The sequence below is a fragment of the Periophthalmus magnuspinnatus genome, chromosome 3, assembly GCF_009829125.3.
Source record: "Periophthalmus magnuspinnatus isolate fPerMag1 chromosome 3, fPerMag1.2.pri, whole genome shotgun sequence".
Classification (NCBI taxonomy): Eukaryota; Metazoa; Chordata; class Actinopteri; order Gobiiformes; family Gobiidae; genus Periophthalmus; species Periophthalmus magnuspinnatus.
Window position 1 is genome coordinate 11188955 of NC_047128.1, and position 12500 is coordinate 11201454.

Here is a 12500-nt window from a genome sequence, read left to right on the forward strand (position 1 = left end):
ACACTGGAAATCGCTAACATTAAGAGCATGTTATGAAAATGTTAAACAAAAATTTGTTCATTTTTTTGTTTTTGTTTTTTGTTTGTTTCTTTGGATTTTGTTTAGTTTTTTGAAATTTCTTTAGACTTAGTTCTTTAAAATGTAATATAAAATAAAATAAAATAAAAAAATAAACATTTGTAAGTCAAATACTTGCTGCCATATATTCTGCTTCCATGACCTTGTGAATACCATGTGATATGAAGCCTCAGTGAAGCCTTTGTTTCAGTGTCTACAGGGATCTAGCTGGATAAACCTGTGAAACATTTGATCATATTTACGACTTCAGTGGGAAGTAATTGAATACATGCACTGTGATATGTATTCAGAATACCTGTACTTATTTTGAGTAACTATATCCTGGTACAGTTACTCAAAATACTTTTTCATTTGGTGGTAATCAGAATACAATTACCTTTCTAAAATCAAAGAAATACATTGCAGTACTTGATCACACAATTTAGGCTTCAAACTGCACAATATTATTGAGAAAAATATAAAACCCTGCTCTTGTGGAGAGGCAGGTCTAATCAGTGATGAATAAATGCAGAACAAACAGCGTAACAAACATAAAGCTGTTTTTAATCCTATGTTGCATTTCATTTCATTTAAATTCTACCTTGTTTAAAAGTACTCTGAGTATTCAGAACACAGTGCTCTGATTGGCCTATATATCAGAATACATTACAAAATATCTTTTACTGCAGGTATTCAGTATTCAGTAATTACATGCATTTTCAGAGTATTCTTCCATCAATGTACAATTTAAATATTATGCTACATTTAATATATAATGCTAATCTAAATGTATTTACAAAGATAATGGGTCATTTTGATTTAAAGAAACAGTTTGGTTTCCTTTCTTCAAGGTAAAAATAAAAACTAACGCTGCAAATAAAGAAGCATTTTAAGTTTTGAATTCATTTGCACCATAATTTTAAATATTTTTCATTAAACAAACCTGTACAAAGCCATATCTTCTTGCTTGTTAGATTTTGAAGTTCTGGTCTCTGGTTCCTGGTCTGGTCCTTGGTCCCATCCTTTGCTCCTGTCTGCTGCTCCTGTCTGGTCCCTGGTTTGGTCCCTGGTCTTCTCTTCTGCTCCTGTCTGAATTGATTCCTGGTCTGCTCTCTGGGCTATTCCTAGTCTGGTCTTCCGCTCTTATCTGGTCTGGTCCCTAGTCTTATTCCTCCTCCATGCCTGTTCTCTGCCCTTGTCTTCTGCTCCTGCCCTGTCTGGTTCCTGGTCTGGTTCCTGGTCCTGGTCTGATCCCTGGTTCCATCCTCTGCTCCAGTCCTCTGCTTCTGTCTGCTCATTTCCTGGTCTGGTCCTCTCTGGTTTGGTCCCTGCTTCTGTCTTCTGCCCCTGTCTGCTCTTGTCCTCTGCTCTAGTCCTTTGCTCCTGTTTGGTCTGGTCTCTGGTTTGGTCCCTGATATGGTCCCTGGTCCCTGTCTAGTCTCTGTTCCCTGGACTCTGGTCTTGTCTCTGGTCTGGTCTCTGGTCCGGTCCCTGGTCTTGCTCCTGTCTGCTGCTGTGTGATGGCTGTTGGTGCTTTGGGGTAGCCTTTATGCGTTTGTGTTGTTCATATGATTAGCATGTGAGCTCAGGCCTCTTTGTTGGTCCCATGACTGTCTCTAATCCCAGAGCAGTCCCATGATCGCTGCTACCGCCTGGCCTCTTTCACCGCTCCAACCAAATCAGCTTTGATAAATACTACAAAAACTTCTGTCTTCGAAAGTTTAATCAGGAACAAAAGCTCCAAAGTGCAATCAGGGAGCTCAGAGTTTGTATAAAGCACATTCAAACCTTAAGTTAATATAGTTATAGTTTTTTTGTTCAGTTTTTTAAATTTGGGTAAAGTTTAGAATTTTACAGCAGAGACTTACATGGAGACACTTCTAAAACTGTTACCTAGCAACCATAAAAATTAATTGCACCTAAATTGCACCATAGTTATGATTAGACAAATAAAAAAAGAAATTGACTACACCTTTATTTTGTTAAATGAAAGTCTAAACTGTCAGAAAAATTGGAAAACATTAAGCTCTATGCCAACTATTCAATTGGAAACTATACACTGTTCAGTTCACCATACACCATAAACTGTATACTGTACTTGGCTTTAGAAAGTGGAACTTAAATATTGGTGGTGCCCTCTCCGGGTGTGTGGTGAGTCCTTGCCTCAAGTGGAGAAGTTCAAGTATCTCAGGGTCTTGCTCACGAGTGAGGGAAGGATGGAGCGTGAGATTGACAGGTGTATCAGTGCAAGGTGCAAGTTATGAGGTCGCTGTGTTGGATGGTTGCAGTGAAACCCTGGATTTACAGGTCAATCTATGTTTCTATCCTCACCTATGGTCATGAGCTTTTGGAATGACCAAAAGGACAAGTTCGCGGATGCGGTGGCCCGGTGCTCCCTTAGAGATAGGGTGAGGGGCTCAGTCACACTGGAGGAGCTCGGAGTAGAGCCGCTGCTCCTCCATGTTGAGAGGAGCCAGCTGAGGTGGCTCAGGCATTCATTCAGGATGCCTCCTCGACGCTTCCCTGGGGAGACGGTTCATGTCTCACCGGGAAGAGGCCCCGGGGAAGACACAAGACACGCTGGAGGGACTTGGTCTCTTGGTGGGCCTGGGAACACCCTGCTTACACTGCTGACCCCTCAACCCGGCCCGGATAAGTGGAATAAAATGGATGAATGGATTTAAATATTCAGTTTTGAGATATGGAGGCACAAAGCAGTTGGCTGATGTTCAATCCCCAAAGGTTTAAGAAGCATTGTGGGATATAACCCCCTTATGTAATCAACAAACCAAACAATGAGAACCAGGACCCGAGGCAAAACACCACACAGGCCGCTCTCTGCTCGTCCTATGCACAAAACAGCTATGTAATATAGAGAAGAACTGTTGCATTATTCACACAGCAATCAATGAAATGTGCATAAAAAGACTTTGCCCAGACCTTTAAAAAGCAAATATGTTTTAAAATATTAAACATAACTCAATATAAAATATGATGCAATTAAGTGTGTCTATAAGTCTAATAGTTTTTTCCTTTTTTTTTTTTTTTTTTTTTAATATATTTATATCACAGCTCACAACCTGGTCAGCAGACTTAATTTCACAAAGGTCAAAGTGGACGGCATTAAAGGAACTGTAGATGTTTTTGATGAGGATAAAAATTAATAGTTTCAAGTTCAAAAAGTGTGTTTGACCAGTGTCCACTTTAAAGGGCCTGCTGACAATATGAAAGGTTCTTATAGGACAGCTCAGTTTATTTCCGCTAAGTTTCCCCAAACCCTGAGCTTAGCCTCTGTGTCTCCTCTGTGCCTCTAATATAATGCATGCGCTCTGTGTCCCATGAGCTGCAGGTCACACTCACTTAGACGCACAACATCTGCACCAAGCTCACAAACAACGCACACTATTACAAAAACACACACACTTTTACAAATGCACACTGTTACACACACACACACACACACACACATTTCCATACTTTTTGGGGATATTACATTCACTTCCTGGAGACTGATCCTAACCTTAACCATAGTCCCTGCTTGCCGAACTTTAAAGGCACGGTACTAGATTTTTACTGTCTTAAAAAACATGACAAACAGAACTAGTTCATTTTAAAAACTTTGCCATGGTCCATAGTTATTCCTCACTTACCTTATGCATTCAGAACGTCCTAATTGTTCACCATGATGAGTTTATTAATGCTTTTCACAACTTTCAGAGGACAGGGTGGAGCTTTGCCGTCACAGTTATGCTAACAACCACTAGCATACTAACACACACTTCCTGATACTCGAACAAGCTTTATAATGGCATGCAGACAGTGTGCAGTGGACTTATTTTGACTTCACGAGCTGCAGATACAATATATCTATTCTGGGGCAAGACACATTTTGCTCAAATACAGGGGGGAAAAATTCAGACACAACCTAAACCCTAATCTTAACCCCTATTGTAACTTTAAGGAATTGGAGTGTGTGTATGGATTTTAGTCCCTGCAATGTGATAAATGCACATCCACAATATTATACACACACACACACACACACACACTCAGTATTACATGCACATAGGGGCAATAAAAGGCTCTTTGAGTACACTCCCAGGGCCTCAGAATCTGCCCCGGGCAAAGAAACAAAATATCGCAGCAGCCATTTTGGATCTAAGCAGGAAACAATAAACAAAGACAGAGCCAAGATGGAGCTTAAGGCTGTGGTGAAATGAGATTAACACGATTACAAGTAAATGGGTGCTGTGCATAATAAAACCCCATATCACACACATGTGACTGTAGTTTAGACAGGTTTATATATATAGTTTATTATCAACATAAACATTGCTTTCTTGTTTTAGAGAGAAATGTATGTTTGTTGAAAAGAATGTCATTTATGGCCAAGAAATGAACCTTTCCTGAAACCTAACTTTAGAATGATCTTCAACTATATCAGAACAAGTATAAGACACATAGACTAGTATATGCCCATGGACCACTATGGAACCTACCTGGACCACTGAGAGATTACACAGATATAAGGCCACATGGGAATTTAATGTTGAAAATCACATTCTATTGTCTAAACAATGAGTGTTTTTATCATTGCAGTATCAGAACTGGTATTGAGTACTGAGTCTATTCCTTAGTATTGAAATTGAGTTTGAAATTTTACTCTGATGACACTATGTAGCCACAGCTACCAGTCTTTGCTGTTGGTCCCTCAGAGCACCACCAATCACTCTCACAGACACCAAAACATGGGTGAAATGTCTTGCCCAAGGATACAACAACAGAACTTGGTCCAAGTATAAAAGAGATTTATCTTTCTTTTGGTCACTCAGAATAACTGGTCTATCCTGATTTAACCAGTAAATACTTTAGTTTTGTTCAAAAAATGAACCTTGTCTGCCTCTTCCGCTCCATCTGACCCTCTCCTCTGTATCCTCTACTCCTCTGACCCTTTCCTCTGCTTTGTCTGACCCCCTCCTCTACATCCTCTGCTCCTCTCTCCTCTGCTCTTCTGACCCTCTCCCCTGCTGCTTTGACCCTCTCCTCTGCCTCCTCTGCTCCATCTGACCCTCTCCTCTTTCTCCTCTGCTTTGTCTGATCCCCCCTCCTCTTTTAGACCTCCTGTTTCCTGGCCACTTTAGCCTATGGGGTTGAGTCACATGTTGCACTGTGCTGCTCATTAAAGGCATCAGGACGTCACATGACTTGTATTTTCACTTTAAGAGTCTGATCCCAGCAACACAAATGTACACTGTAATACCCCAATGAGTAAGATTTATTTTTACTTTTAATAGTACTCAAGTAACAGTACTGGTACTTTAAAATAATATTATTCAAGTAAAAGTCTAAACTCTGATTTATATTTTGACAGTAATGTAACTCGAAGGACAAAATATTAAATAAGGCATAAAATCTGGTGTTTTCAAATGATTGACACAAAAATGAGACAAACAAAATCATATCCAGAGGTATATAGTACTCAGTTACATTTACTTTCACTTGAGTATCTTTTTTTTAAAGAAATTGTACTTTTCAGAGTAATTTTCTAGTAGCATACTTTTACCCCTACTTGAGTAATATTTTATTGAAGTAACAGTACTCTTACTTGAGTAAAAGTTTGGGTTCCTCTTCCCACTGTGAGTAAGTCTAAAGTGACCTGAGGTTTACATTGACAATATGAAATTATTTGAACATTTGTGTTTCTTGCAGCTCCTTCAGATGTGTTCTTAGTTTAGCTCTTTGTGTCTGTTTGAAAATACATAGATACACTTCATGTTTTGTCGTCTTATTATAAATTAGATGTTAAGTCCCAACATTTACTCTTACTTGAGGAGTACTTTTCCCAAATACATTTTTACCCTTACTTGAGTAATTTCATGGGCCGCTACTTTGTACTTGTACTTAAGTAATATTATTTTGAAGTAATGTTACACTTTCTTGAATACAATTTTTGGCTACTCTTCCACCTTTAATCATATCTGAAAGCGCTGTAAGAAACACAAATGTTCAGATCATTTCATCTTGCCAACATAAAGCTCAAGCCACTTTAGACTTACTCACAGTGCGAAGAGGAACCACAACTTTTACTCAAGTAAGAGTACTGTTACACTGTACAATATATTACTCAAGCAGTAGAAGTATGTTGTCTAAAACTACTTTTTAATCAAGTAATCAAAGTAAATGTAAATGAGGACTAACCACTTAAGACCATGGATCTTCAAGCATTATTTCTTATTGTCTTCAGAAAAAGGCACAAAGAGCCTCCATATTAGGGCCTTTAACATGATCAAATGTTCTGCAAATGCCTGATGAGATGGTTTTGTTGAGCAGTGATTTTAAGCTCTCCGGTCTGCTGATAGAATGAAATCTTATTAAAAACATGAACGTGACCAGCTCTACTCACACTGTCACCAATCACTTATCAATGACTCACAACACAACCGTCCAATCAGAATCCAGCTCCCCGTGCACTTCATTCACAAAACACTTACAGGATTTTAGTCATCGGTGAGACTACAACCGGAAACACGTGTACGCCCACTCTTCTCACGATAACTTTTCAAACACGATTTCGATACAAAGGAATAAGCTCGATACTCAATACCGATTCCAATACCACTGTAATAATAAAAACACTCTTTACCCATGTCTCAGTGGTCCAGGTAAGTTCCATAGTGGTCCATGGGTGTATGACAATCCTAGGGTCCACTAGACCTGAAATAGTGAAATTACTGCAGTCTGCGAGAGAATCCATCAGGGACGCATCTTTGCACTGTTTAAACAGAATGAGTTGAAGTACACAGACTTCCAACACCCCAGACACTTCCTCTATCTCATTCAGCTCAGAAATGTGTCCAATGTCTTTCATGGTAAAAAAATAAAGTCCTTTGAACTCACAAACTTCAACACAACTGCCTCTGTGCACAACTGTATCCGGCTAGTTCCAATCAGGCACACTTAGATCGACCTTTTCCGCTCTAATGTAATGTCTATGAGGTTAAGCAGAGTCGCTCTAAAATTACTAAATTAGGGGGTTAGAGTCAGGCAGTGGACAGGGAGCTGTGGGTGGATGTCACTGACAACATGTTAAGCACTTTACAAATGTGAGGAAAATTTCACCAAAGGACTCTTCTGTGTTTACAAAGGGACATTTTTGTGTGTCAGTGCTAACACTAATACTAATTCAGAGCCTAATAAATATTTAAATAACACCACTGTATGAAATAATCTATGCCTGACAACAAATTTCATTTTGTTGTGATGTAACATCTTGCATTTTAATAGAAATTAGCATTAGCTTTAACATTAGACATAAACCTTATAGACCTATGCATCTCGAGACCATATCACGTTTTCTTTCTTCTTTCTGGTCACGTCTGTGCGCTGTTCATTTTCACTTGGGTACAAACAGGTTGCAACTAAAACGTCTCAGCTCAACAGGGAAAATCTCAAGCAGGTGCCTTTTCTCAGCTGCTCCTCTTGTTATGGAGCAGCAGCTCCAAATGCACTATGTAACTTTTCCCTTTTGTCAAGAGTGTCTCAATAAGATATTATTGCTTATTGTTCCACTGTATTGAATCAAAATCATCTATCTCCATGGAGATAAGCACAATGCCTTTTACAGGTCAGGTCACGGTAAAGGCAAAAACACTCATAGTAAGAACATGTTTTTCATTGTAGTTCTTTTAGCAATAAGTGCCCCTATAAATGATTTTGGAAAATACACTATAGAAAAGTCCAACATTAACAATAACGTTATCACGGAGACAATCATGGGCAGAATCCCCATCAGAAAAGTTACATAGTGCAGCTTTAAATTACATCATGAATCAACCCTATGAGTCTATATTTGTCCTTATCAGTATCACAATGCAAACCATTTCTGGAAATGATTTTCCTAGATTGAAAAATATTAGAATTGCAAAACAAAAAAGGTCATTGTGTAACACCATTAACAATATTACATTTTTCAGACAGTGAACCACTTAAATAAATGAGCAAAAACAAAAACATGATTTTAACACATTTGAACACTCCCTTTGCTCTATTTGGAACACAGTAACAATATCGCATTAGCTATTAGCAACATGTATTTTAAAGTATATTATAATAGATCAAATGATTACACTGTAGCATAAATGCATTTTGATCATTATTTTTGTGCAAATTTACTTAACAAAATAAATCCAGAGTTTATTCTGTACCTTCTGTGACGCAGATGAAGCGCTGCGTTTGACTGAGTTTCGTCTGACTGACCCCCCAGTTCCTCCACGAGCCATCAGACCACGTGCCTCCATGCTTCAAACCTGAGACTCAAGCCCAGATCAGACTCACATCCTGAACGAAGCCATAGTCTGGTCCTGGTCTGGTCCTGGTCTAGTCCTGGTCTAGTCCTGGTTCTGATGTTAGTCCTGGTTCCTGGTCCAGTCTAGTGCCCTTGTTCCTTGTCCTATGTTTGGATGAGCAGTGTTGGATGTGACACACTGCCTCTGTCTCTCTGTTGTAATCAGGATTAGTGGACTGCACAGGACTCTCCTCTAGTCTGGGTCTTATCCGGGTTTGGTCCTGGTTTGGTCCTTGTTTGGCCTGGTCCTCGTCTAGACCTGATTCTGGTGTATTGTATTAAAATGAGCAGTAGCTGCTGGAGCTCTTTTGTAATCGGAATTGTCAGACTGCACTGGACTCTGCTTTTGTCCTGGTCTTGCCCTGGTCTTGCCCTGGTCCGGCAGTGGTCTAGTCCTGGTCCTTGTTCCAGTCCTGGTCCTGGTCTGGTCCTGTTCCAGCTCTGGTGTGGTCTGGGTCTGGTCTGGTCCTGATCTGGGGTCTTGCATTAGAATGAGCAGTAGCGACTGGAGCTCTGTTGTAATCGGGATTATCAGACTGCACTGGACTCTGCTCTTTAATGGAGCAGATTTAATAAAGAGTGATTGAAGGTAAATCTACTTTAGACCAAAGCACAGATGCAGAGAAGCATTGTCACAGAGACACTGACACTACGACCTCAGACAGACGGGGGCATGAGGCATTGAGCGAGTGATGGGTCTATTTCAGGCAATTAAAGGAACTCCATCTGTCTTACTGTCTTGAAAATGTGACAAACAGAACTAGTTTATAGTTTATTATTTTAAACAGTTTGCAGTCCTCCAAAGTTATTCCTCACTTACCTTATGCATTCAGAACATCCTAATTACTCACCCTAATTATAAGTCATCAGTTTACAAGCTTTTTTTATTTCTCTGCAGAGTTTGCAGGCTCGCCCTGTGTCGAGCTTGCATGTTGTCTCTATGTTATGTGTGGAGATTGCATGTCCTTCCTGTGTGAATTCTGCTTGTTCTCTTTGTGTCTGTGTGAAGCTTGCATGCTCCTCCTGTGTCTGTGTTGAATTTGCATGTTCTCCCAGTGTCTGTGTGGAGTTTACATGTTCTCCCAGTGTCTGTGTGAAGTTTACATGTTTTCCCTGTGTCTGTGTGGAGTTTGCATGTTCTCATTGTGCCTGTGTGGAGTTTACATTTTCTCTGTGTGTCTGTGTGGAGTTTGCATGTTCTCTCTGTCCCTGTGTCTAAGTGGAGTTTGCATGTTCTCACTGTGTCTGTGTGGAGTTTGCATGTTCTCTGTGAGTCTGTGTGGAGTTTGCATGTTCCCTGTGAGTCTGGGTGGAGTCTGCATGTTCTCTGTGAGTCTGGGTGGAGTCTGCATGTTCTCCCTGTGTCTGTGTGAAGTTTGCATGTTTCTCCTGTGTCTTTGTGGAGTTTGCATGTTCTCTGTGAGTCTGGGTGGAGTTTGCATGTTCTCCCTGTGTCTGTGTGAAGTTTGCGTGTTTCTCCTGTGTCTTTGTGGAGTTTGCATGTTCTCTGTGAGTCTGAGTGGAGTTTGCATGTTCCCCCTGTGTCTGGGTGTGTTCACTTTGGGCACCCCGGTTTCCCTCATCAACTCAAAACATTCAAAATAGGTGAAATCCTCCAGCTCCGGACAGGTTTAACCCAGAGGCACTGGTTGAAGGGTGGGTCAAATGCAGGGAAAGAATTTCCATCAAAAGGGATCAGTGAAGAATACCTTAACTTTGACAGTCGTACCTTTATACATAAACAGTGTGTGAGGTATCTTGCTTAAGGACACAAAGGCAAGCTCAACTCTCACAATAGTTTATGCTGGCTTTTTTGTTTTTGATGGCTGACAAACAGCTCAAATGCAGAGAACACATTTCCCTATGGAGACGGTAAATGGTAAGTTTTAATAAAAAAATTAAAAAATAAATAAATAAACAAATAAATACAATTAAATTCAATTTTTAAAAATACCAGTAATGTATCCCTCAGTGCCAGGTGAGTGTCAGGTCAGTGTCATGTCAGTGTCTGGTCAGTGTCAAGTTAGAGTCAGGTCAGTGTCACGTCAATGTCAGGTCAGTGTCAGGTCAGTGTCAAGCTGTAAGATTCTCAAATCTTAAAACAGGAATTTAATATCAACTTCAATATTTTTCAAAAGTGAAATACGACTGAGTTGGACAGTAAAGGTTTTGCTCATGTTTTATTCATGTTACTCTGTTTTCCTATTAACCATCCAAGTACATTATTTTAGTTTAAGTGTGTGTTTAATGTGTTATCCCTGTGAAAATGTAACCATGATGCAACTCTCATCATGCAGGACCATTTTAAGAGCTGGACCAATGAAATAAATCATATATAAAATGAACCTAGGATTAAATGTGTGAAGTAGGGTGCTTTTAAATCTGAATAATCTAAAGTGACAGTATGTGGAGCGTTTCAGTCAAATTAAACTCCTCTCTTTGATATTGCTCTGTTTTATTCCCATTGGACTGGGATTAGAGCATTTAATCTGTGTGACAGACTACAGGTTACACACAGCGGCACTTACACCAAATTACACAGGTCTGTGTTTGGAATCAGCCTGAGTCAAAAATGATATGTTTATACTGCACATGGTGAGTGTTTTGTTGTGGTGTGTCATTACAGCATTAGTCTTGGCTGGGTCCACTCTAGTCTGTCATTGTTATTAGCATCATAAATGCTCTATTTCATTTTCTGGTGGAGGTCTGTCTGCTTGCTTTTATTGTAATATTCCACAATATGGCATTAAACTTGTTGTCACTAGGTCAAGCAGCTATGGCCATGGACATACCATACATGCTTATCAATGAAAAGTCTTGTCAGATCTTGAAGCTAAGCAAAACTGGGCCTAGTTAGTACTTGGATGGGAGACCACTGGGAATACCAGGTGCCACAGTGGGATGGCTGTGGCTCTCACTGAAACTGTTGTTGTGTACTTAGAAAAACACTTCACCTACTTTGTCTTGAATGTGGTGTGTGTGAGTGAGAGAGAGAGAGTGCTGCTGGTGGTCCGAGGGGCAGATGGAGAGATTGGCAGCCTCACTTTCATCAGTCTGCCCCAGGGCAGCTGTGGTTACAATAGCAGTTAACCACTGAGAATGGAACAAATGAATAGTGCAGTATAAAGCGCTTTGGGTGTCTTGAAAGGTGCTATATAAATCAATTCAACTTAATTATAATATCAATATCTGGTGGTTCTCTGTGTTTAGCTCGAGCTTTAGCTCATATGATACAGAAGAGTATTAGTGAACGGTTCTTTAAAGAAAATCGCTATTTCCAGAGGAGTCCGCTAGATAAACCTTAGTAACGGTGACAAAATGTCTCCCTCTCCCGGACATTCCCTGACATTACATCTTCTCAATCATTTCTTATATAAAACCAGTTTTTATCGATTGGTTTAAGACTATTTATTTACTTAATCTTAACATGTTATATATTTTTATTTTATTTCATGCAGGCCTAATTTATTTCATACAGCACAGATGATCCGTTGTTTAAGTGTTTTGGTGTTTTTTTTTTGGCTATCTCACTTGCTCCAAGTGAGTTCGCACAGGATAATAATAATAATAATAATAATAATAATAATAATAATAATAATAATAATAATAATAATAATAATAATAATACATTCACAAATAAGAAACTATCTCTATCCATCCACTTATAGGTTAGGGTTATGTTATCTGCATTTCGGCATTAGGCCTATACATGTTTTGCAGGATTCGGTAAATCAAAAGGTCGTACACTACCAGGCTAAATTACGCACAGCTCCAGAAACATCTTATATCTTATTTCCCCTGAACACCCCTCATATCAGTTCATTTTCTCTCCTTCACTTCTATCTCTCTACCTCTCCTCCCTCACTCCACCTCTCTCTCTCCCAGGTGTCGGTATCGATGCTTACTCGGGCCAATGGCGGACAGAGAGCGGGAGCAGAGAAAGCGCACTCCGCCGAGGGGCTTCAGGTAAGACCACGGCGGGGCTCGTGGCTCTGGTGGGTGGCGTGTGAACGGGGCAGAGCCAGAGGAGGATGGGGAAAGGTCCAGGGGAAGGATGCGGTGTGCCTTCCCCCGGCTCAAGTATGCTCCTCTTCGGCGT

The 12500-nt window shown here is 40.0% G+C and overlaps 2 protein-coding genes across 2 annotated transcripts in view; one reads left to right on the forward strand and one right to left on the reverse strand.

Annotated features, from left to right (window-relative positions):
* LOC117393777 (transient receptor potential cation channel subfamily M member 1-like) overlaps positions 1 to 1135 on the reverse strand; it is an 8620-nt gene extending 7485 nt beyond the window's left edge. The window contains exon 1 of the mRNA XM_033991787.2: positions 1001 to 1135. The gene's annotated coding sequence lies outside the window, so the exon portion shown is untranslated. The remainder of the gene's footprint in view (positions 1 to 1000) is intronic.
* An 11154-nt stretch (positions 1136 to 12289) lies between these two features.
* Positions 12290 to 12500, forward strand: part of LOC117393778 (C-Jun-amino-terminal kinase-interacting protein 1-like) — a 58741-nt gene continuing 58530 nt past the window's right edge. Inside the window, 1 exon segment of the mRNA XM_055232563.1 lies at positions 12290 to 12367. Coding sequence (XP_055088538.1) covers positions 12315 to 12367 — 53 coding nt within the window. The 5' untranslated portion in view covers positions 12290 to 12314.